The sequence below is a fragment of the Cherax quadricarinatus genome, chromosome 23 (genome assembly GCF_038502225.1).
Source record: "Cherax quadricarinatus isolate ZL_2023a chromosome 23, ASM3850222v1, whole genome shotgun sequence".
In the NCBI taxonomy this organism is placed as follows: domain Eukaryota; kingdom Metazoa; phylum Arthropoda; class Malacostraca; order Decapoda; family Parastacidae; genus Cherax; species Cherax quadricarinatus.
In genome coordinates, this window is record NC_091314.1 from 19,861,693 (window position 1) to 19,884,111 (window position 22,419).

At 40.7% G+C, this 22,419-nt stretch overlaps 1 protein-coding gene across 3 annotated transcripts in view; it reads right to left on the reverse strand.

The window, feature by feature from the left end:
- The window catches only part of LOC128685747 (ankyrin repeat domain-containing protein 17-like), a gene marked incomplete at its 3' end in the record, with an annotated part of 256,077 nt that overhangs the window by 160,436 nt on the left and 73,222 nt on the right, over positions 1–22,419 (reverse strand). For 2 of the 3 annotated variants that reach the window (XM_070088008.1, XM_070088009.1), the window contains 1 exon segment: positions 12,799–13,175. In XM_070088008.1, coding sequence (XP_069944109.1) covers positions 12,799–13,175 — 377 coding nt within the window. 3 annotated transcript variants of the gene reach the window in all.

The following is a 22,419-nucleotide window of genomic DNA, read 5'->3' on the forward strand; positions in this document are numbered from 1 at the left end:
GGGGCTACTGGTCTGTAATTTTTAGCTAGTGCTCTACTACCTCCCTTGTGCAAAGGAGCTATGTCTGCACTCTTTAAGGCCTCCGGTATTTCACCTTGATCTAAGCTCTTTCTCCAAAGAATACTGAGGGCTCGTGCTAGTGGTACTTTGCACTTCTTTATAAATAGAGCATTCCATGAATCTGGTCCAGGTGCTGAGTAAGTGGGCATGTTTTCCATTTCTTTTTTGAAATCTATGGGATTTGTACTAATGTCAGTTAGTTGGTCTGTGCGGCCTTCTTCTGGAGTGAAAGATATTTCTGCATTTTCTACCTTGCTGTCATTTAGTGGGTTGCTGAACACCGACTCATACTGTTCTTTTAGGATTTCACTCATTTCCTGTTCGTCGTTAGTATACGAGTCTCCTCTCAGTAGTGTTCCAATTCTACAGGTAGTTCTTAGCTTGGATTTTGCGTAGAAATAGAAATATTTTGGGTTTCTTGCAATATCCTGTATGGCCTTTTGTTCCCTTTGTATTTCTTCTGTGAGGTATGACATCCTAAGTTTTTGCTCTAATTCAGTGATCTCTCTGCTAAGTCTATCTTTCCTCTGTTGAAGCATATTTGTGTTTTCAAGCAGTTCAGTAACCCGTTTTCTTCTTCTGTACCATCTCCTACGCTCTCTCTATCTGATCTTCCTCTGGGTTTCCTCAATGGTACATGTTTCATACATACTTTGTATGCTTCTGTATTCAGCTTCTCTAGACACTAGTGGGGATTTAGTGTGCTCATGTTTGATTCCCAGGGTATCTCTGATAGCTCTTGGTTTATTTTTTCCCAGTTAATTCTATGGTTGTTAAAATTAAACTTACTGAACATCCCGTCTCTAACTTTAGCGATGCAGTTTCCTACCCCGAGTTAATACTAGTTTGAACCTCTATGATGTTATGATCAGAGTAAATAGTTTTGGAAACTGTTATGTCTCTGATCAGTTCCTCGTTGTTTGTGAATATCAAATCCAGGGTATTTTCAATTCCAGTGGGATCAATTACCTGTTGATTTAGAGAGCACTTTTCACAAAACCTCATTATTTCCCTGGTATTTTAAATCCTACCTTTCTAATAGGTATCAGTATGTCACCATTAAAGACACAGCCTCATCAATACGGCCCCTTGATACTGGAGTTCCGCAGGGAAGTGTCCTTGGACCCCTGCTCTTCCTCATTTACATCAATGATCTTCCAACCATATCCCAACACCTGAAGCCCATTCTCTTTGCTGACGACACGACTTATGTCATCTCCCACCCTAATCTTGCCACCCTCAACACCATTGTTAACGAGGAGCTACTCAAAATATCGACTTGGATGACAGCCAATTAACTTACACTTAACACTGGCAAAACCTACTATACAGTGGTCACTCAATAATTGTCCATAATCCGTTCCTGGAAGTGGGACTATTATCGAAATGGACGATTTTCAAATCAATTTTCCCCATAAGAAATAATGTAAATCCAATTAATTCGTTCCAGACACGCAGAAGTATCAACAACAATTTTTTTTTTTACCTAAAAGATAGATTTACATGCACAAAAGAATGAACATTCAACATGAAAGTTACCTTTATTGAAGGCTGTTGTTGATGAATGGAAGACAGGGAGGAGGAGAGAGGGAAGAGAGGTTATTTGGAAGGGGAATCCCCCTCCATAAGGACTCTAGGGCACTAATAAAATGTATAAATGAACATTGGTAATAGCGGTAGTTGATGAGTGGAACGGTCTGCCTAGTAGGGTGATCGAAGCTAAAATATTGGGTAGTTTCAAATTTAGGTTGGATAAATACACGAGATAGAGGGGTTGGATTTGAGTCGGACTTGCACCTGAGCTTATTGCTTGGGTAGCATTTGTTCTGTTAGTGGGTTGGATTTGTGAAGGACCGGCCTAGTATGGGCCAACAGGCCTATTGCAGTGTTCCTCCTTTCCAATGTTCTAAAAGCTATGGCTTGGGTAGTTTCAAATTTAGGTTGGATAAATACACGAGTGAAAGAGGTTGGATTTGAGTCGGACTTGCACCTGAGTTTATTGCTTGGGTAGCATTTGTTCTGTTAGTGGGTTGGATTTGTGAAGGACCGGCCTAGTATTGGCCAGCAGGCCTGTTCCAGTGTTCCTACTATCTTAAGTTCTTATTTAACATCACACTTACCAGTAAGGTGATCGAGGCTAGGACCTTGGGTAGCTTCAAGAAGAGATTGGACAAATATACGAGTTGGAGGAGCTGAGTTTGATTTGTGTCATTGGGTACGGGAGTAAATTCTTGGGTAGCTTTGGGTGGAGGTCATTTTGTATGGGCCAGTAGACCTGCAGTGTTCTTCCATTGTTATGTTTTTACTGGCTATTTGTTTGTGAGGGAGGGATGGCAAGTTTATTGTTGGAGAATATGACACTAATATCAACTCTATGGCTTATTTATCTATCACAATTCAACTAATATGAATGCTACCCAAGAAATAAGCTCTGATAACTCTATCCACTCATTTGCAAGTCCCAAATGAGTGGATAGAGTTATCAGAGCTTATTTCTTGGGTAGCATTGAGGACTGGGTTGGGAAAATGTTTCGTTAGTGGGATGAATTGTAAAGGACCTGCCGAGCATGGGCCAACAGGCCTACTGCAGTGATTCTCCTTTCTTATGTTCATCAACCACTATCACAACTGCTTCCACTCTACCACCACCATCTTTGTATTTTTCTACAAACTTTTTCATAAATTATGTTTCTCACATTCTTTACCATAGGGCTGGCACTAGAAGCTTTATTTGGAGCCATGGTAGCTTATTTAGCACTTGCAAGCACTAAAATCAATGGAATATTATGAAATATTTCGTAGGAGCATGTGAGGGGACCGTCACTCACTGGTAAACAATGGCACACTGGCTGGGAAGGAAAGGCCGAGGCGGCTCAGAGCGTGAGTACGCGTCCAAGACGAAGGACTATTAGGACTATTAGTGAGTTACCAGACCATTTGCGAGCCAATATTTTGACGAAAAAACAGGACTATTTCCGAAATGGACGACTTTCAGGCCGGACGATTATTGAGGGACCACTGTATTATGTTTGGTAGCAGAGCAGGTGCTGCGCAACTTAACATTAAGATCGACAACACTCTAATTGCCAGACATAATGAGGGCAAATTCCTTGGCCTATACCTCGACAACAACCTAAATTTCATCACCCACATCCAACACATAACAAAAAAATTATCCAAAACGGTGGAGATCCTCTCCAGGATACGATACTACGTGCCGCAAACTGCCCTTCTCACACCATACCATTCACTTGTATATCCATACCTCACCTATGCTATCTGTGCTTGGGGTTCAACTGCCAATAATAACCCAACTAAAAGCCGCAGTAAGAATAATCACTAAATCCCATCCCTGGCAACACACCCCCCCACTCTTCATAGATCTAAACTTACTCCCTGTTCAGAACATCCACACTTACTGCTGTGCAATCTATATCTACAGGACCTTAAATTCCAATATTAACCTTGACCTAAAACGCTTTCTTGATAGTTGTGACAGGATCCACAGGCATAACACCAAACACAAACATCTCTATGACATTCCCCGTGTTTGACTAAACCTTCACAAAAATTCAATGCATTTCAAAGGACCTAAAATCTGGAACACCCTACCTGAAAACTAGAACTGCAGACACATTCATCACTTTCAAAACTACAGTTAGAAAACATCTTATCTCCCTGATCCACCCCGACAACTAACTACATGATAACCACCTGGTGGTTCACAATTACTCACTCACTCACCCACTGACTATAAACCCAGAAATACTAATCTTAATCTTAAAATAATAAATCCTAATTAGTCATAAGTTTGCCTATGATACTCCAATATAGACACCTTGTATTGTGCCAAAACAAAAGCATTCACACTGCTAAACTCACAAATTATGATGTAGTCACTTAGCCTTAATACCATAATCTGTAAGGATTTAATGTTAAGAATTAATCTAAGTCGGCTCGAAATGCCTAGCCATGCTGTGTGTCCTAGTGGCCCCCTCTGTAATTAGTATTTTATAACATGTAAACCACACAATACCCAAAACCTGTAAATCCCACATTGTAACCCTTATAGAGAATAAACTTGAAATGAATTGCATGTACCTGTTGAGCCAGGGTGCTTCCAGGGGATATTTCTCGTATAACATTACGTTGCGCCATCTTCCATTTTACATGAGGGAGATTAAAATCTCCAAGGAGTAAAATATTTGGTGTAGGACTTTCTAGCCTATCCAGATAGCTATCTATCTCACTTAGCTGATCTGTGCACAACCACAACCGCATTTCAATATCCAGAACCCACCAGCAGACTGCAACTGGGATTGGCAGGAAGGTGACGAGTTTGTTCCCAGTCCCCATGACTTTGATGAAACACAAAGTGGAATACGGCCATCGTGTACACTTGGGAACAATACTACTGAACTGGAATGCTTTCAGTTATTCTTCAATGAACCCCTGATGGACATTATTGTCAGGGAAACCAACACTTAATATGATTACACCATGGCAAATACAATTCTCTCACCAAGATCACGGCTACACCAGTGGAAGGACACAACTGTGGCAGAGATGTACCTGTTTTTTGCCACAATAATGCTTATGCCACATGTGTATAAGCACACTGTCACCACATACTGGGCAACAGAACGCCTGATTTCAACCCCAGGTTTTAGTGACATTATAGGTGTGAATCGTTTTTTGTTATTGTTACATATGTTACACTTTTCAGACAAAACAAGGCCTGACAGAAGCGACAGGTTATATAAGATCAGAAATGTGTTTATGTACCTGAAACAAAAGTGTTGCATGTATTTTTATCCTTTCAGGAAGCTTGTTATTGATGAGTCTTTTATTTTATTCAAAGGAAGACTCTCATTCAAGCAATACATACCAAGCAAGAGAAACACTTTGGTATAAAGTTATTTGTACTGTGTGGTTGCAAAAGTGGTCTCGTTTTGGATATCATTGTGTACACTGGCAATAATACATTGAGAGATACCAGGAAATTATTGGGTATCTCTGGTGATGTGGTTAGAACAATGATGGAACCATATGTTGGTAAGGGGCATATATTATGTACTGATAACTGGTACACAAGCCCCTTACTCAGTGATTTCTTGCGAGTGAACCTGACAGACGTGTGTGGCACAGTGCGTGGTAATCGTAAACATATGCCAAGGTTTGACGCTGGCACTCGCAGAGGTGAGGTGCAGGCCTTTGGTGCCAATGACATCATTTAAGCCCCCGCCCAAAAAAAAAATTGTGATCAGTACTTACCAAGATATGGAGGCATAACCTTGGCAGAAATGAGCCGTGTATGGCAACAGCAGTGAATACCACTCACCCAGTAAACTTCAGTTTACTTGCATTCGAAGGTTTCTTGTTTTTTTTTCACCATTTTATTTTTTCACATAACTTATGTGGCCTGTGAGACCAAAGTATGGTGCAATGTTCATATATACATTCGTTGAATGTAACACAATTATAGCAAAAACACTAATATCATCATATTGTTTACAAAACTTGTTTACACAAATATAAAAAAAAATTTATTACTGTTGTTCTATAATACGTATATACACATGTACAATCACTGGACACTTTCCTAGAACTGCTGCAGCTTGTGAAATTCTTTGAAACATGGGTGTATGAACAATGGTGTTTTACACTCTTCACACATAAAACAAATGTCTCTGCATTTTTGTGGGCACTTTGTGGTATATGCACAGACATAACACCTCTTCTGAGCATTTTTCTTGAAAGCAGTAGGAGGCAATGGTATGGGGTAATGATCACCAGGCCTCAGACGAGAGGGCATGTGTTGATAATTTCATGGGCGCTGGTCTATTTCAAGTGTTGTTCCTTGGTACTTGAATATTATTTGTTTGATAACTGACAAACAAAATTCACCACATCTGGGTTTGTTGTTGTTCCTCAACTTATACATATTATAAGCATTCAGCATGGAAATGTCAAGAAGATGGAAAAAGAGTTTTATGTACCACTTATGTCAACAATGTGACATCATGTTTGCCATGCCATCGAAATGCCACGTCATTGGCAGCAAACACCTGAACATCACCTCTACGAGTGCCTGAGTCGAACCTGGGCACATGCTTACGATTTCCACGCATTGTGCCACACACATCTGTCATGTTCACTCGCAAGAAATCACTGAGTAAGGGGCTTGTGTACCAGTTATCAGTATATAAAATATGCCTCTTACCAAGATATGGTGGTTCCATCATTGTTCTAACCACATCACCAGAGATACCCAGTAACTTCCTGGTATATTGCAATGTATTACTACCAGTGTACACAATTATATCCAAAACCAGACCACTTTTGCAATCACACAGTACAAATAACTTTATACCAAAATATTTCCTCTTGCTTGGTATGTACTGCTTGAATGACAGTCTGCCTATGAACAAAATCGAAGACTCATCAATAACAAGCTTCCTGAAGGGATAAAAATATATACAGCACTTTTGTTTCAGGTACATAAACACATTCTTCTTCTATCTTCTTACTACTTCTTGTTTATTTCCGCTTATCACCATGGGAAAGTGGCACAGAATTCTTCCTCCATAAGCCATGCGTGTCGTAAGAAGCGACTAAAATGCTGTGAGCAAGGACGTAGTAACCCCTTCTGAACATATTACTAAATTTAAAAGGAGAAACTTTTCTTTTTCCTTCTGGACCACCCTGCCTTGGTGAGATATGGCCAATTTGTTGAAAGAAAAAGGTGAATGTACTATAATGAAAAATTGTAATACAATGTAATACAATTTTTTTACCATCCCCTACAAATTTCCGTATTATGCCTGTAATAACGAGGTTCGCTTGAAAAATAACTAAAAAATATATTGGAAAATTTATAGACTAAACAAATAAATTGTGTAGTTAATTTTTAAAAAAAAAAAAAGTACAGTGGTACCTCAATATATGTCCTTAATCTGTTCCAAGACCTTGGATTTAAACCCTCAGCCTCCACAAATTCCCCAAACTCTGAAACAAAATCATTGGCAGCATCTTTATCAGCACTGGCTCCCTCTCCATGCCTCACAACACTGAGTACCAGTCCTCTTCTTAAAATTATCAAACCAGCCATGGCTGGCTTTAAACACTTCACTTTCTTGGCTTGTTCCTGCCTTGTTTTTCAAAAGATCGGCATGCATCAGTTTTGCCTTTCTGCAAATCATTGCCTCTGATACACTATCCCCGGCACACTTTTTCTGTTATCCAGATCAAAAGCAATTTTTCAACATGCTCTAATGTCCCTGATCTTTGTTAGGTAAGACACATATGCAACAGTTAGGTATCTTTATTTCGAAACGTTTCGCCTACACAGTAGGCTTCTTCAGTCGAGTACAGAAAAGTTGATAGAAGCAGAAGATACTTGAAGACGATGTAATCAGTCCATCACCCTTAAAGATTTGAGGTGGTCAGTCCATATTGTTTCATTCTATGAAACAATGCTCTTCTCCAGACTGAGGGACTGACCACCTCAAAACTTTAAGGGTGATGGACTGATTACATCGTCTTCAAGTATCTTCTGCTTCTATCAACTTTTCTGTACTTGACTGAAGAAGCCTACTGTGTAGGCGAAACGTTTCGAAATAAAGATACCTAACTGTTGCATATGTGTCTTACCTAACAACCTGTCGGAATTTTATACCATTTTAATGTTCATTCTCCCTGATCTTTGTTTGGTAATCACTTTCACCCCATCACAACGTTAGCCAATTTAATAACATCTTTGTTTTTCACAATCATAGATATCGTTCTCGGCATATGGTATGCAGCAGCCAAGTCCAGGATACGCATGCCACCTTCACACTTTTCAACAATCTTTTTTTCACCTCCATGGTGATCCTAACCATTTTCTTCATTGCTTGGCTCTTCTCATTAACTTTCTTAGAACTCATGGTTAATGAATTTACTAAAAATTTACATGAAAAAAAAAAAACACAAAATCACGTGAAAATTCACAGAGCTACAGTGCAGGTTGTTCACTGAATGGTAGCAACAAGCGTACTGGCGCTAGTGGGCAGTCACAGCTCTGTCTCGACAGAGGTAAACAAGAGTAGTGCGCAGTGTTGTGACTCATTTTGACCCATACAAGTTCTAGCATGAGAGTTGTATTCCAGACAAAGGTTGTATACCAAGCAAAAATTTCTGCGTCCAAACAGGACACATACCAAGTTGGCTTTATTCCAAAGTGGACGTATACTGAGAAACAAGGTACAGTGGTCCCTCAATAATCGTCCATAATCCGTTCCTGGAAGTGGGACTATTATAGAAATGGACGATTTTCGAATCAATATTCCCCATAAGAAATAATGTATATCCAATTAATTCGTTCCAGACACCCAGAAGTATCAACAAAATATTTTTTTTTTACCTAAAAGATAGATTTACATGCACAAAAGAATGAACATTCAACATGACAGTTACCTTTATTGAAGGCTGTTGTTGATGAATGGAAGACAGGGAGGAGGAGAGAGGGAAGAGAGGTTATTTGGAAGGGGAATCCCTCTCCATAAGGACTCTAGGGCACTAATAAAATGTATAAATGAACATTGGTAATAGGGGTAGTTGATGAGTGGAACGGTCTGCCTAGTAGGGTGATCGAAGCTAAAACATTGGGTAGTTTCAAATTTAGGTTGGATAAATACACGAGTGAGAGGGGTTGGATTTGAGTCGGACTTGCACCTGAGCTTATTGCTTGGGTAGCATTTGTTCTGTTAGTGGGTTGGATTTGTGAAGGACCGACCTAATATGGGCCAACAGGCTTATTGCAGTGTTCCTCCTTTCCAATGTTCTAAAAGCTATGGCTTGGGTAGTTTCAAATTTAGGATGGATAAATACACGAGTGAAAGGGGTTGGATTTGAGTCGGACTTGCACCTGAGCTTATTGCTTGGGTAGCATTTGTTCTGTTAGTGGGTTGGATTTGTGAAGGACCGACCTAATATGGGCCAACAGGCTTATTGCAGTGTTCCTCCTTTCCAATGTTCTAAAAGCTATGGCTTGGGTAGTTTCAAATTTAGGATGGATAAATACACGAGTGAAAGGGGTTGGATTTGAGTCGGACTTGCACCTGAGCTTATTGCTTGGGTAGCATGTTCTGTTAGTGGGTTGGATTTGTGAAGGACCGGCCTAGTATGGGCCAGCAGGCCTGTTGCAGTGTTCCTACTTTCTTAAGTTCTTATTTAACATCACACATACCAGTAGGGTGATCGAGGCTAGGACCTTGGGTAGCTTTAAGAAGAGATTGGACAAATATACGAGTTGGAGGAGCTGAGTTTGATTTGTGTCATTGGGTACGGGAGTAAATTCTTGGGTAGCTTTGGGTGGAGGTCATTTTGATAAGGACCTGCCTTGTATGGGCCAGTAGACCTGCAGTGTTCTTCCATTGTTATGTTCTTATTGGCTATTTGTTTGTGTGAGGGAGGGATGGCAAGTTTATTGTTGGAGAATATGACACTAATATCAACTCTATGGCTTATTTATCTATCACAATTCAACTAATATGACATAATAAGCAATATTAGTAACATAGAAACATGGAATATACTCTAGAATGAATAAAGTCATTACGTATGTCACGAGAGGTGTTGTGTTGTGTTGTGTTGTTGTTGGGTATATAAGGGCCACTGAGTGTAAGCCGTCCATAATGGTGGTGAAGCAGCAGCTGAGTCGGGGGTGGTTTTTGTAGCCCTATATAACTCCAACAACATTGGAGGAGTTGGTAGAATCACTGAATCACTAAAGAAGGAACCCACTACCACCATCACTACGACCTTCTACCACTATTACAACTGTTACCACCATCACTACTACCTTCTACCACCATCAACCACTATCACAACTGCTTCCACTCTACCACCACCATCTTTGTATTTTTCTACAAACTTTTTCATAAATTATTTGTTTCTCACATTCTTTACCAAAGGGCTGGCACTAGAAGCTTTATTTGGGGCCATGGTAGCTTATTTAGCACTTGCAAGCACTAAAATCAATGGAATATTATGAAATATTTCGTAGGAGCATGTGAGGGGACAGTCACTCACTGGTAAACAATGGCACACTGGCTGGGAAGGAAAGGCCAAGGCGGCTCAGAGCGCGAGTACACGTCCGGGACGAAGGACTATTAGGACTATTAGCGAGTTACCGGACCATTTGCGAACCAATATTTTGACGAAAAAACAGGACTATTTCCGAAACGGACGACTTTCAGGCCGGACGATTATTGAGGGACCACTGTATTTTAAAGATAATCTAAACAAACACAAATTAGCTCCCACCAAACAAAACTATAACTACAAAAAATAAGGACCGAGGAAGAGATAGGAAATTTAAAGTTAGATGAATAGATGAATGGTTCGGAGAACCGAAAAGTTGATAAATTAGACACACATGCAACACTTGTGTATCTTTATTGAGGAAACGTTTCGCCACAGAGTGGCTTCATCAGTCCATACAAAGAAGAATGGTGAAGAACAGAAGGAGTATGAGGTAATCAGTCCCTCAGCCTTGCGTCAACGTGGCCAGTCCATCAATCTTGAAAAGAATACAGCATATCTGCAGGGAAGTAGCTTATATACAGTAGGCAGGAGAGGTGCAGCAGTTGTAGGTGGTATCACATTTGTCCAATGTGGAAGTAGGTCATGCCCAAGGGTTAGGCGAGTGAAGAGTTCCCTGTATTAACCCTTTCAGGGTTTCGGCCGTACTAGTACGGCTTACGCACCCGAGTTTTTGACGTACTAGTACGTTCTAGCGCCCTCAAATCTAGTGAGAGAAAGCTGGTAGGCCTATATATGAAAGAATGGGTCTATGTGGTCAGTAAGCGTGGTATAAAAAAAATCCTGCAGCACACAGTGCGTAATGAGAAAAAAAACTTTGACCATGTTTTTGGAATAAAACTGCGACTTTGCACTGTATTTTCGTAGGGTATTTATTGTTGTATTCTAGTTTTCCTGGTCTCATTTTATAGAATGGAAGACATATTACAGAAATTGAGATGATTTTGACTGGTTTTACAAAGAAAAGTACCTTGAAATTGAGCTCAAAGTAACAGAAATGTTCGATTTTTACCAAAGTTTAAAAGTAAACAAATCATGCTATGCATCCAATACACGTCAACTGATGAGTCTAATATTCTTTCACAAGTGCGCTGATATTATTTATATCATTTCTACACTAATGCAGTAGTCTGCATAACAGTAAATCTTCTTTTTTTTTTTGAGAGAATAAAAATTCAAAGTGGACAGCAAAAGAATGTAAGAGGGGCGTGGGGACGTGACTAATGAACAGAGGAAATATTATTTTAGTGCCAGGAATGTCTTTCTTGTTTATTCTGGACCCTATTCGGAAATTAGCATCTTTTGAAATTTGTGTGAAATTGGCAAAATTGCTAAATTCTGACCACTGTATTGGATAGTTGAAATCGGTAAATGGGTGGTTTCTTGTACTCATTCGATAGAAAAAATGGAGTTCTAACGAAATAGTTATGATTTTTGTCGACAACTACAGTAGAATTGGCTGAAAATAGGGCTCAAAATGGGCAAAATCGCCGATGTGTAAACATCATCGAGACCGTTAACTTCGCGAGAGCATAATTCTGTACGTTTTCCATCAAATTTCATACTTTTGGTGTCATTATGATTGGGAAAAGATTCTCTATCTTTTCACGAGAAAAAAAATACTTTTTTTTTTTTTAAATTTGGCCGACCCTGAGAACAAGTCTCTGAGACGGCCTGTCAACCCTGAAAGGGTTAAGATCCCAAGATGTTGCTGTTTATTCATGCGCAGGTCCCACTCACATCCAACCCCTCTCACTCGTGTATTTATCTAACACAAATTTGAAACTACCCCAAAGTTTTAGCCTCAATAACCATACTAGGCAGATTGTTCCACTTATCAACACAAGAACATAAGAAATGAGGAACACTGCAGCAGGCCTGTTGGCCCATACTTGGCAGATCCTTCACAAATCCAGCCCACTAACAGAATAAATGCTACCCAAGCAATAAGCTTTAATAATCCTATTTACTCACGTGCAAGTCCCCCTCAAATCCAACCCCTCTCACTCCTGTATTTTTTTTTTTTTTTTTTTCAACAAGTCGGCCGTCTCCCACCTAAATTTGAAACTATCTAAGGTTTTAGCTTCAAATAGAACCTTGGGTAGCTTTAAAAAGATTGGACAAATATATGAGTGGGCAGGGATGGGTATGATTTATGTCGTGGGTACATAATAACATTAGAAAGGAGGAACACTGCAGTAGGCCTGGTGGCCCATACTAGGCAGGTCCTTCACAGATCCAACCCACTAAAAGAATAAACGTACCCAAGCAATAAGCGTTGACAATTCTATTTACTCATCTTGACTGTGTGCTAATGGAGTTACAGGAAACTGACATCGAAGAAATGCTGAACACTGACAATGATGCACCTGTTGTGCATTCCTTGAATGATGGTGAAATTAGATGAATTGTGATACATCAATAAGCCGTAGAGTTGATATTAGCATTATATTGAGGTATTTTGTCGTGCCTCCTAAGAGCAGGAATTCCGTTGGAACGGATTACTGCCATTTCAATTAATTTAAATAAGGAAAATTGATTCAGCATACGAACAAATGAGGTCAAGGAACGGCTTAAATTCGTAAGCTGAGGTTCCACTGTACTATACAAGTTAACAATCAAAAACAAAAACTTGCAGTTTTCTCAACTTACTTGGGCTAATTCGTAATATCCTGCAGAGCAAGCAAGAGACAGTAGGCTCTCTCCCTCTTCTGTGGTCTCATGAACAGACCGCCCTTCGTCTAGTAGCCTTCGTACCGTAGGTACGTCCCCGTCCGTGCAAGCTTCCACCAAGGTGCGCTGTCCGTCCCCAGGTGTGCTGCTGCTACTACTACTGCTGCTACTGCTGCTGCTGCTACTGCTGCTGCTACTTCCTCCCACTGTGGCTGCTGCTGCCGCTGCCGCCGCCGCCGCTGCTGCTGCTGCTGCTGCTCCACCTACTGTCTCTGAGCGCATACGCGTCAAGGCAGCTGCAGCTTCGTCCAGTGCACAAGAAACACTGGAGGTAAGTCGACGTAGCACTTCCGGGTCTGAGGATGAAGAAACTACATACAGTATTTAGCATTAGTAACTCGAACTTGCACTAGGATTCATCTCTTAGCTTATATACCTTTCTGACCCCTACACAGACTAAAAGTAAACTTAAATGTGTGTGACTCTGCAGATGTCAAGTCTTTTCAAGCAACATATTTCTCAAACCTATGCTCATCAAAATACATTCAAAACTAACTTTATTCTTAAAATCAAAGTATTAACAGTACATTAAATTAGAAAATTTGCTAGACTAATTTCAGATATGAAACATACCAAATCTGATAAAGAATACAAAAATTCTCAAATGTGAAGCTAGTCTTGTTCTGGTGACTGACAACAAGCTGCCAAGTGAGTGAGAAGATACACAATTCATAACAAGCCTTTCTTTTCGATAATAATCTGATTAGTGGTGAACTTTATCAAACTTGTTAAAGCTCACTCATGAACAACATGAAGTGTAAAATAAAGACTTGCTCTTTATTATGTGTCAACACCCAAGCCCTGTTTTACCTTTAAGAGAGAATGCAGAAGTACCAATAAAACAAAATTTAAATGCCATGCATATAACTGCCTTTAAGTAGCCATTTGGTTTTGCTGGGGTTGAGCTACAGCTGTTGTTTCCAACAACTTTCGAGCAACAAATGTGAAACAGCCTTACCATGCCTGTTTATAAATCCCAATATGGAGTCAGACTCCACTGTAAGTACTCAAGATATACTTTATTTTTTTTTAACCCACTTATGTTTAAGAATTTTTTAATAGTATATGTACCAGCGGCTCGTTAACCCTTAAACTGTCCAAACGTAGATTTACGTTTGGACAGTTTAAGAGTTAATATGGGCAATTTACAACCAGGAACTCTTGTTCTTGTTTCATTCCTGGTATAGAAATATACAGTGGAACTCTAGATTTCGTATGCACCGAATATCGTACATTTCGGATTTAGACCACTCTTTTGGGCAAAATTTTGGTCCATATTTCATACCTCCACCCAGAAATCTTCCGTATCAGATGTATCGGTTCATATGCTTGTGACTCAGTCTGCCTTTGTTACTCGTTGAGTAAATATTACTCAGCGCATTCATCCGAAACATTTTGTAAAAATCCACTGTTTTTCGTGTTTGTGACTGCTAAATAAGCCACCATGGGGCCAAAGAAAGTTCATAGTGCCAGCCCTTTGATAAAGAAGACGAGAAACACGATAGATTTCTTCAGTGATTCTACGATATGTATGATACTGAAGCAGCAGTAGTCAAAGGCTACAGTGCCAGCCAGCGATAAAGTGTAGCATTAACAGCATAGCAAGTTAAGCGATTAAGCAACAGAAAAAGGACACAAAACTAACTTCTCCAATGTTGTTGGAGGTTTATAGGGCCACTGCGCAATCTTCCACCACCCTAAACCTCTGCCAGCATCTCCTCCAAGGTAAATGTGTAATATAGTATACATACAATAACCACTATTTCTTTACATTCTCTATTATGTTTTTATACAATATTTCTTATTTATTAATTATGTACATTGTTTCAATGTTTTCCTTATGAAACTGTGATGTGATTGTGAGGCTAACTGCCCTACTCCATTTTCTCTTACAATAATGGGAAGATATGTAGTCACTGCACGAGAGAGAATGGTAGCTGCCGCAGCCACCCCTAATCACATATGTAATGACATTTTATTCATTCTAGAGTACATATATCATGTTTCTGTGTTATTAACATTATGTCATATTAGATGAATTGTGATAGAGAAATAAGCCATAGAGTTGATATTAGCATCATATTCAAGTATTTTGTCCTGTCTCCAAACAATACTCTCCTCCCTCTCTGCTCCTCACTGTCTTCCATATGCCAACAAGACTCTTCAGTAAAGGTAAAAGTGATTTAAATGTTCATTTATCCATTTCATTAGTCCTTTACATTTCTCATTGTTTTTCTTTATGTAAAAGCTATAGTTATTCTCTATAAAAATTATTTTTTGTTAATACTTTTGGGAGTCTGAAATGGATTAACTGTATTTACATTATTTCTTATGGGAAATATTACTTTGGTTTTCGTACGTTTCGGATTTAGACTGACCTTCTGGAACGGATTAAGTATGAAATCCGGGGTTCCACTGTACTTATTGGCCCTGTCTATGCCCAACAGTATTTTTAACCCTTTCAGGGTCCAGAGGCCAAATTTCAAAGTGTGCACCAGTGTCCAAGAATTTTCAAAAAATAATTTTGTTATTTTTTTCTTATGAAATGATAGAGAATCTTTTTCTGAAGGTAATAAAACAAGAAGTATGAAATTTGGTGGAAAACTGATGAAATTATGTTCTCGTGAATTTTGATGTGTCAGCGATATTCATACATCGGCGATTTTGCCGACTTCGACTCCCATTTTAGGCCAATTACATTATTCCAGTCGACCAAATTCTTAGTTATTTCAGTACTGTTACATCTATTCTATCGATTGAGCAGAAGAAATTGCCAAATCAACTGTGTCAACTACAAAATAATGTGATCAGAAATTGGTAATTTGGCCAATTTAGTGCAAAGTTCAAAATATTCCAATTTCAAAATAGGGTTCAGAATAAACAATGCAGGCATTCCTGGCACTAAACTAACATTTCCTCTGTTCATTAGTTACGTTTTCAGGCTTTACAAATGAATTCCATTTTGATTTTTATTCACATAATGAATAAGGAATTGGCAGAGAGCATGCATAGTTCCTTTGTATAAAGGCAAAGGGGACAAAAGAGAGTGCAAAAATTATAGGGGGATAAATCTGTTGAGTATACCTGGTAAAGTGTATGGTAGAATTATTATTGAAAGAATTAAGAGTAAGATGGAGAATAGGATAGCAGATGAACAAGGAGGCTTTAGGAAAGGTAGGGGGTGTGTGGACCCGGTGTTTACAGTGAAACATATTAGTGAACAGTATTCAGATAAGGCTAAAGAGGTCTTTGTGGCATTTATGGATTTGGAAAAGGCATATGACAGGGTGGATAGGGGGGCAATGTGGCAGATGTTGCAGGTGTATGGTGTAGGAGGTAGGTTACTGAAAGCAGTGAAGAGTTTTTACGAGGATAGTGAGGCTCAAGTTAGAGTATGTAGGAAAGAGGGAAATTATTTCCCAGTAAAAGTAGGCCTTAGACAAGGATGTGTGATGTCACCATGGTTGTTTAATATATTTATAGATAGGGTTGTAAGAGAAGTAAATGCGAGGGTCTTGGCAAAAGGCGTGGAGTTAAAAGATAAAGAATCACACAAAGTGGGAGTTGTCACAGTTGCTCTTTGCTGATGACACTGTGCTCTTGGGAGATTCTGAAGAGAAGTTGCAGAGATTGGTGGATGAATTTGGTAGGGTGTGCAAAAGAAGAAAATTAAAAGTGAATACAGGAAAGAGTAAGGTTCAGTGAGAAGCCTGCACAAAGATTGCACTTTGACTGCTAGCTCGCTCACTGCAGTCTGGTGTATGATGTCACGACTCCCAGATGTTTCGCCCAGTCGTCTCTGCCACGACTCGCTCCGCGAGTCGTGGCCAAGGTGGGAGAGGTGAGTCGTGGCCAAGGTGGCAGAGGTGAGTCGTGGCCAAGGTGGCAGAGGTGAGTCGTGGCCAAGGTGGCAGAGGTGAGTCGTGGCCAAGGTGGCAGAGGTGAGTCGTGGCCAAGGTGGCAGAGGTGAGTCGTGGCCAAGGTGGCAGAGGTGAGTCGTGGCCAAGGTGGCAGAGGTGAGTCGTGGCCAAGGTGGCAGAGATGAGTCATGGCCAAGGTGGCAGAGGTGAGTCGTGGCCAAGGTGGCAGAGGTGAGTCGTGGCCAAGGTGGCAGAGGTGAGTCGTGGCCAAGGTGGCAGAGGTGAGTCGTGGCCAAGGTGGCAGAGGTGAGTCATGGCCAAGGTGGCAGAGGTGAGTCGTGGCCAAGGTGGCAGAGGTGAGTCATGGCCAAGGTGGCAGAGGTGAGTTGTGGCCAAGGTGGCAGAGGTGAGTCGTGGCCAAGGTGGCAGAGGTGAGTCGTGCCAAGGTGGCAGAGGTGAGTCGTGGCCAAGGTGGCAGAGGTGAGTCATGGCCAAGGTGGCAGAGGTGAGTCATGGCCAAGGTGGCAGAGGTGAGTCATGGCCAAGGTGGCAGAGGTGAGTTGTGGCCAAGGTGGCAGAGGCGAGTCGTGGCCAAGGTGGCAGAGGTGAGTCGTGGCCAAGGTGGCAGAGGTGAGTCGTGGCCAAGGTGGCAGAGGTGAGGCGTGGCCAAGGACTTCCCCAATGCCACAATGGATTCCTCAACTGGCATAGGATTCCCAGGGTTAGCCTCAAACCCTTCAAAATCCCTTTTGTCTACACATTCTGGCCACAGTTTTTTCCAAGCAGAGTTCAAGGTCCTCCTCTTAGTCACTCCCTCCCAAGCCTTACCTATAATTTTTGCACAATTGAGGATATTAAAGTGATCCTTCCAAAACTCTTTTAGAGTCAATAGAGTGTCTGTGGTCACTTCAAAGCACCTTTCAAACATAGCTTTTGTGTACAGTTTCTTGAAGTTGGAAATGACCTGCTGGTCCATGGGCTGCAGGAGAGGAGTGGTATTAGGAGGCAAAAACTTGACCTTAATGTAGCTCATGTCCCCAGAAAGTCGTTCTGCCAAGTCTGTAGGATGACCAGAGGCATTGTCTAATACCAGGAGGCACTTAAGGTCTAATTTCTTTTCAATTAGGTAATTTTTCACATTGGGGGCAAATGCATGGTGTAACCAGTCATTGAAAAAGTCCCTATTGACCCATGCTTTACTGTTCGCCCTCCACAGCACACACAAATTAGCTTTGAGGATATTCTTTTGCCTGAATGCTCTAGGAGTTTCTGAGTGATACACCAATAAAGGCTTCACTTTGCAATCACCACTAGCATTGGCACACATCAGAAGAGTATGCCTGTCTTTCATAGGCTTATGTCCTGGGAGTGCCTTTTCCTCCTGAGTAATGTAGGTCCTGCTTGGCAATTTCTTTCAAAACAGGCCTGTTTCGTCACAATTAAACACTTGTTCAGGTTTCAAGTCTTCACTGTCTATGTAATCCTTGAATTCCTTCACATATTTTTCAGCTGCTTTTTGGTCCGAACTGGCAGCCTCACCATGCCTAATCACACTATGTATGCCACTACGATTCTTAAATTTTTCAAACCTGCAACTAGTTGCAGGCAATTTCTTTACCAAATCGTCATGCAACTGCCTAGCCTTTTCAGAAATGATCGCTTGAGAGATGCTATCTCCTGCTACAGTGGTCCCTCGTTTTTCGTAATTAATCCGTTCCTGGAGCCGTTACTATAAACGAAATTTACGATTTACGAATCAATTTTCCCCATAAGAAATAATGTAAATACAATTAATCCGTTCCTGACACCCAGAAGTATTAAAACAAAAAAAAATTTTACATGAAATATACATGTAGTACATAAACAATTCAATGGGAAATGATGAATGAAACATTAACAGCATAACACTTACCTTTATTGGAGATTCTTCTTAGTGTATGGGAGACTGGAGGAGGAGAGAGAGTGGATTGTTTATAGTTTGGAAGGGGAATCCCCTTCCATCAACACCTCAGGTACCATTTGCTTTTCTAGGGTTGCTTCTCTTCTCTGTTTCTTAATGCCACTGGGACCACCTTGAGTCACTGGAGTCCTGTCTCGCAAAATAACTGTGGAGAGAGCTCTGTTTCTGGCGTCTCTTTAACACTTCCCTAAAATGGCCCAAGACTTTGTCACTGTACATGTTGCCAACCTGGCTTGCAACAACCTTGTTAGGGTGATGTTTCTCCATAAAGCTTTCCATCTTACCCCACATTGTAAAAATCTCTTTAACTTCTGAAGAAGGCACCTTCTTCCATCTCTCTTTCTCCTCCTCTGCAGCAAGATTCTGAGCTGCGATGTGTTGCTCTTCCTGCTGAAGCTCCTGCAGCTCCTCAGTGGTGAGCTCTTCGTTGTGGTCTTCCACCAATTCTTCCACATCCTCCAAACTCACATCCAACCCCATGGAACTCCCCAGTGCCACAACTGATTTTACAACAGACATAGGCTCATTAGGGTCAGTCCCAAATCCCTCTTGTCGACACAATCTAGCCACAATTTTCTCCAGGCAGAGTTGAAAGTCCTGGTAGTCACTCCCTCCCAAGCCATACCTATAAAGGTTATGCAATGGAGGATGCTGAAGTGTTCTCTCCAAAATTCCCTTAGGGTCAAGTGAGTGTCTGTGGTCACAGTCAAGCACCTGTGAAACATTGCTTTTGTGTAGTTTTTTTAAAGTTTGCAATAACCTGCTGGTCCATGGGTTGGAGGAGAGGAGTGGTATTCGGGGGCAAGAATTTTACTGTGATGAACCCAAACTCCTCGAAAATTAGGTCATCCAAGTATGGAGGATGAGCAGGTGCATTGTCCATTACTAGCAGGCACTTGAGATCCAATTTCTTTTCCAGGAGATACTCCATTACACTAGGGCCAAACACTTCATTGAACCACTCGACGAAAATTTCCCTCGTGACCCATGCTTTACTATTAGATTTCCAAAACACACACAATTTACTCTTCATAACATTGTTTTTCCTGAACACACTGGGATTTTCAGAATGGTACACTAGTAATGCCTTCACTTTGAAATCTCCACTAGCATTAGCACAGAACATTAGCGTCAGCCTGTCTTTCATAGGCTTGTGTCCTGGCACTGCCTTTTCCTCTTGTGTAATAAAGGTCCTCTTTGGCATTTTCTTCCAAAAGAGGCCTGTTTTGTCACAACTGAACACTTGTTCAGGTTTCAGTCCTTCAGCCTCTATGTACTCCTGGAATTCATGCACATATTTTTCAGCCGCCTTGTGGTCCAAACTAGCAGCCTCACCATGCCTTACCACACTGTGAATGACAGTATGGTTCTTTAATCTCTCAAACCAGCCTTTGCTGGCCTTAAATTCACTCACATCACCACTATTTGCAGGCAATTTCTTTACCAAATCTTCATGCAACTGCCTAGCCTTTTCACAAATAATCGAAGTCATAAGAGTATCTCCTGCTAATTGTTTCTCATTTATCGACACCAATAATAACTTCTCAACCTCTTCCAGTACTGGTGATCTCATTTTTGTCAGCGTAGTTACTCCCTTTGCAACAACAGCGTCCTTTATTTCCTTTTTCTTGGCCACTATGGAACATAAGATTGTGTAGGGTTTCTTATACATCCTGGACAGTTCGGCCACACTTGTACCACTTTCATATTTTTCAATGATGGTTTTCTTAAATTCAATCGTATTTCTCACCTTCTTTACCACCAGCTTGGCACTAGGAGCTTTCTTTGGAGCCATGGTAGCTTATTTAGTACTTGCAAGCACTAAAATAAATGGAATATGAAATATTTCGCTGGAGCATGTGAGGGGACCTTCGCTTACTGGTAAACAATGCCAGACTGGCTGCCGCTGTGGGTACGCGTACCGGACGAACTACGACTCGCGAGTCAACCTATGAAAAGCTAGTCCATGTTTATACGAAAATACCCCTATGATTGGCGAAATTTACGATTGCCGAGAACTACGCAAAGCGAGGGACCACTGTATCTGTTTTTCATTTATCCACACCAATAACAGTCTCTCAACATCTTCTAACATTTGCAGTCACTGTTTCGTAATCACAGTTGCACCTTTTGCAACAACAGCTTCCTTGATTGTCGTTTTCCTGGTCACTATAGTAGAGATGGTTGATTGGGGTTTGGTATACAACCTGGCCAGCTCCGACACACGCACTACACTTTCATACTTTGCAATTACACCTACCATCCGACTTACGACCGAGTTCGGTTCCGAGAAACCGGTCATAAGTCGAAATGGACGTAAGTCGAACCTTACTACTGAATATCAACATCACATTTTTGTAATGACTTTTATTTTATTTTTATATTTCACGTTTTACTTTACTTTTTATGCTGTTAGTACTGTATTTTATACTGTAAGGTTTAGGATAAACACTGTGTACAACACAAATAGTTGTTTATTTCCCAGAAATTTGGCATAAAAAAACACGGTCATAAGTCGAGCAGGTCGTAACTCAGATGGTAGGTGCATCTCTTTCTTCATTTCAATAGTCATTAGCACCTTTTTTCTCAAAGGGTTGGCACTAGAAACTTTCTTGGGGCCCGTGGTGACTTATTTTGCAGAAACAAGCACCAAAAACACTGTGATAATATGGAATGTACCCAATGTATCCTTAGATGCGAGCACACTGGCTGGCTTGTAAACACTGGCACACACGGGGCAGTTCAGGCCACACGTGGACACGTCTCGGACGAATCGCGTATACTGGGTTTTTTAACGGGAACCGAGGCAAAATTTTTGCGTTAGAATGTATCGCATACCGGATTTATCGGATACCAATGGCATCGCGAACCGGGGGTCCACTGTAATTAACATTTTGTAATATGTAAACCACACAGTGTAAGCTTTGCAAAGAAATTAACATTTTCATTTTCCAAAAAATATCTAAGGCCAGGAGAGTCCACACATCACATCGTGGTTAACTACCCTGGTGATGGCTGTGTCCAACGCACTAGTATGCATAGCTAGCATACTAGTAAGCCCGTGGTATGGTTAGCATAAATAAACAATGAAATCAGCAAACAAGGTGTGGAAGCGGTGTGAAGGTGACTTATTCATTTGAAATTTATTACTCTCTCGTGATAACAATGGAATTTAGCCCCAAAGGACACTAATTATGTTTAACCTAAGATAACTCAGTAAAGTCAAACAATGACTTGTTTCCATGGCTAACAAACAGCATCCTCAGGTCCAGTGATAAAAACATAACTACAAAAAATAGTTCAGATTGGGCTTATATAACTATGAAGAAGACCAAATAACGAGCCTGGTTCGTGGCTAGGCTCCAGGAGTAGAAAGACTCCTGGAACTCGTCACAGGTGAATATGCCAGTACATACTTGCCAATCTAAAAGGCCCTTTGCTCTTTATTATATACATCAATGATCTCTCCAACTCATCTCATCTCCTTGAATCTGTTCTGTTCTCAGATGATGCAACTTTCATCTCCCACTAAAATCCAACTTCCAAGCATCACTGTTAACCCCTTCAGGGTCCAAGGCCCAAATCCGAAGTGGTGCCCCAGTGTCCAAGAATTTTCAAAAAAAAAAAAAAATTTGCTATTTTTTCTTATGAAATGGTAGAGAATCTTTTTGTGAAGGTAATAAAACAAAAAGTACGAAATTTGATGGAAAACTGACGAAA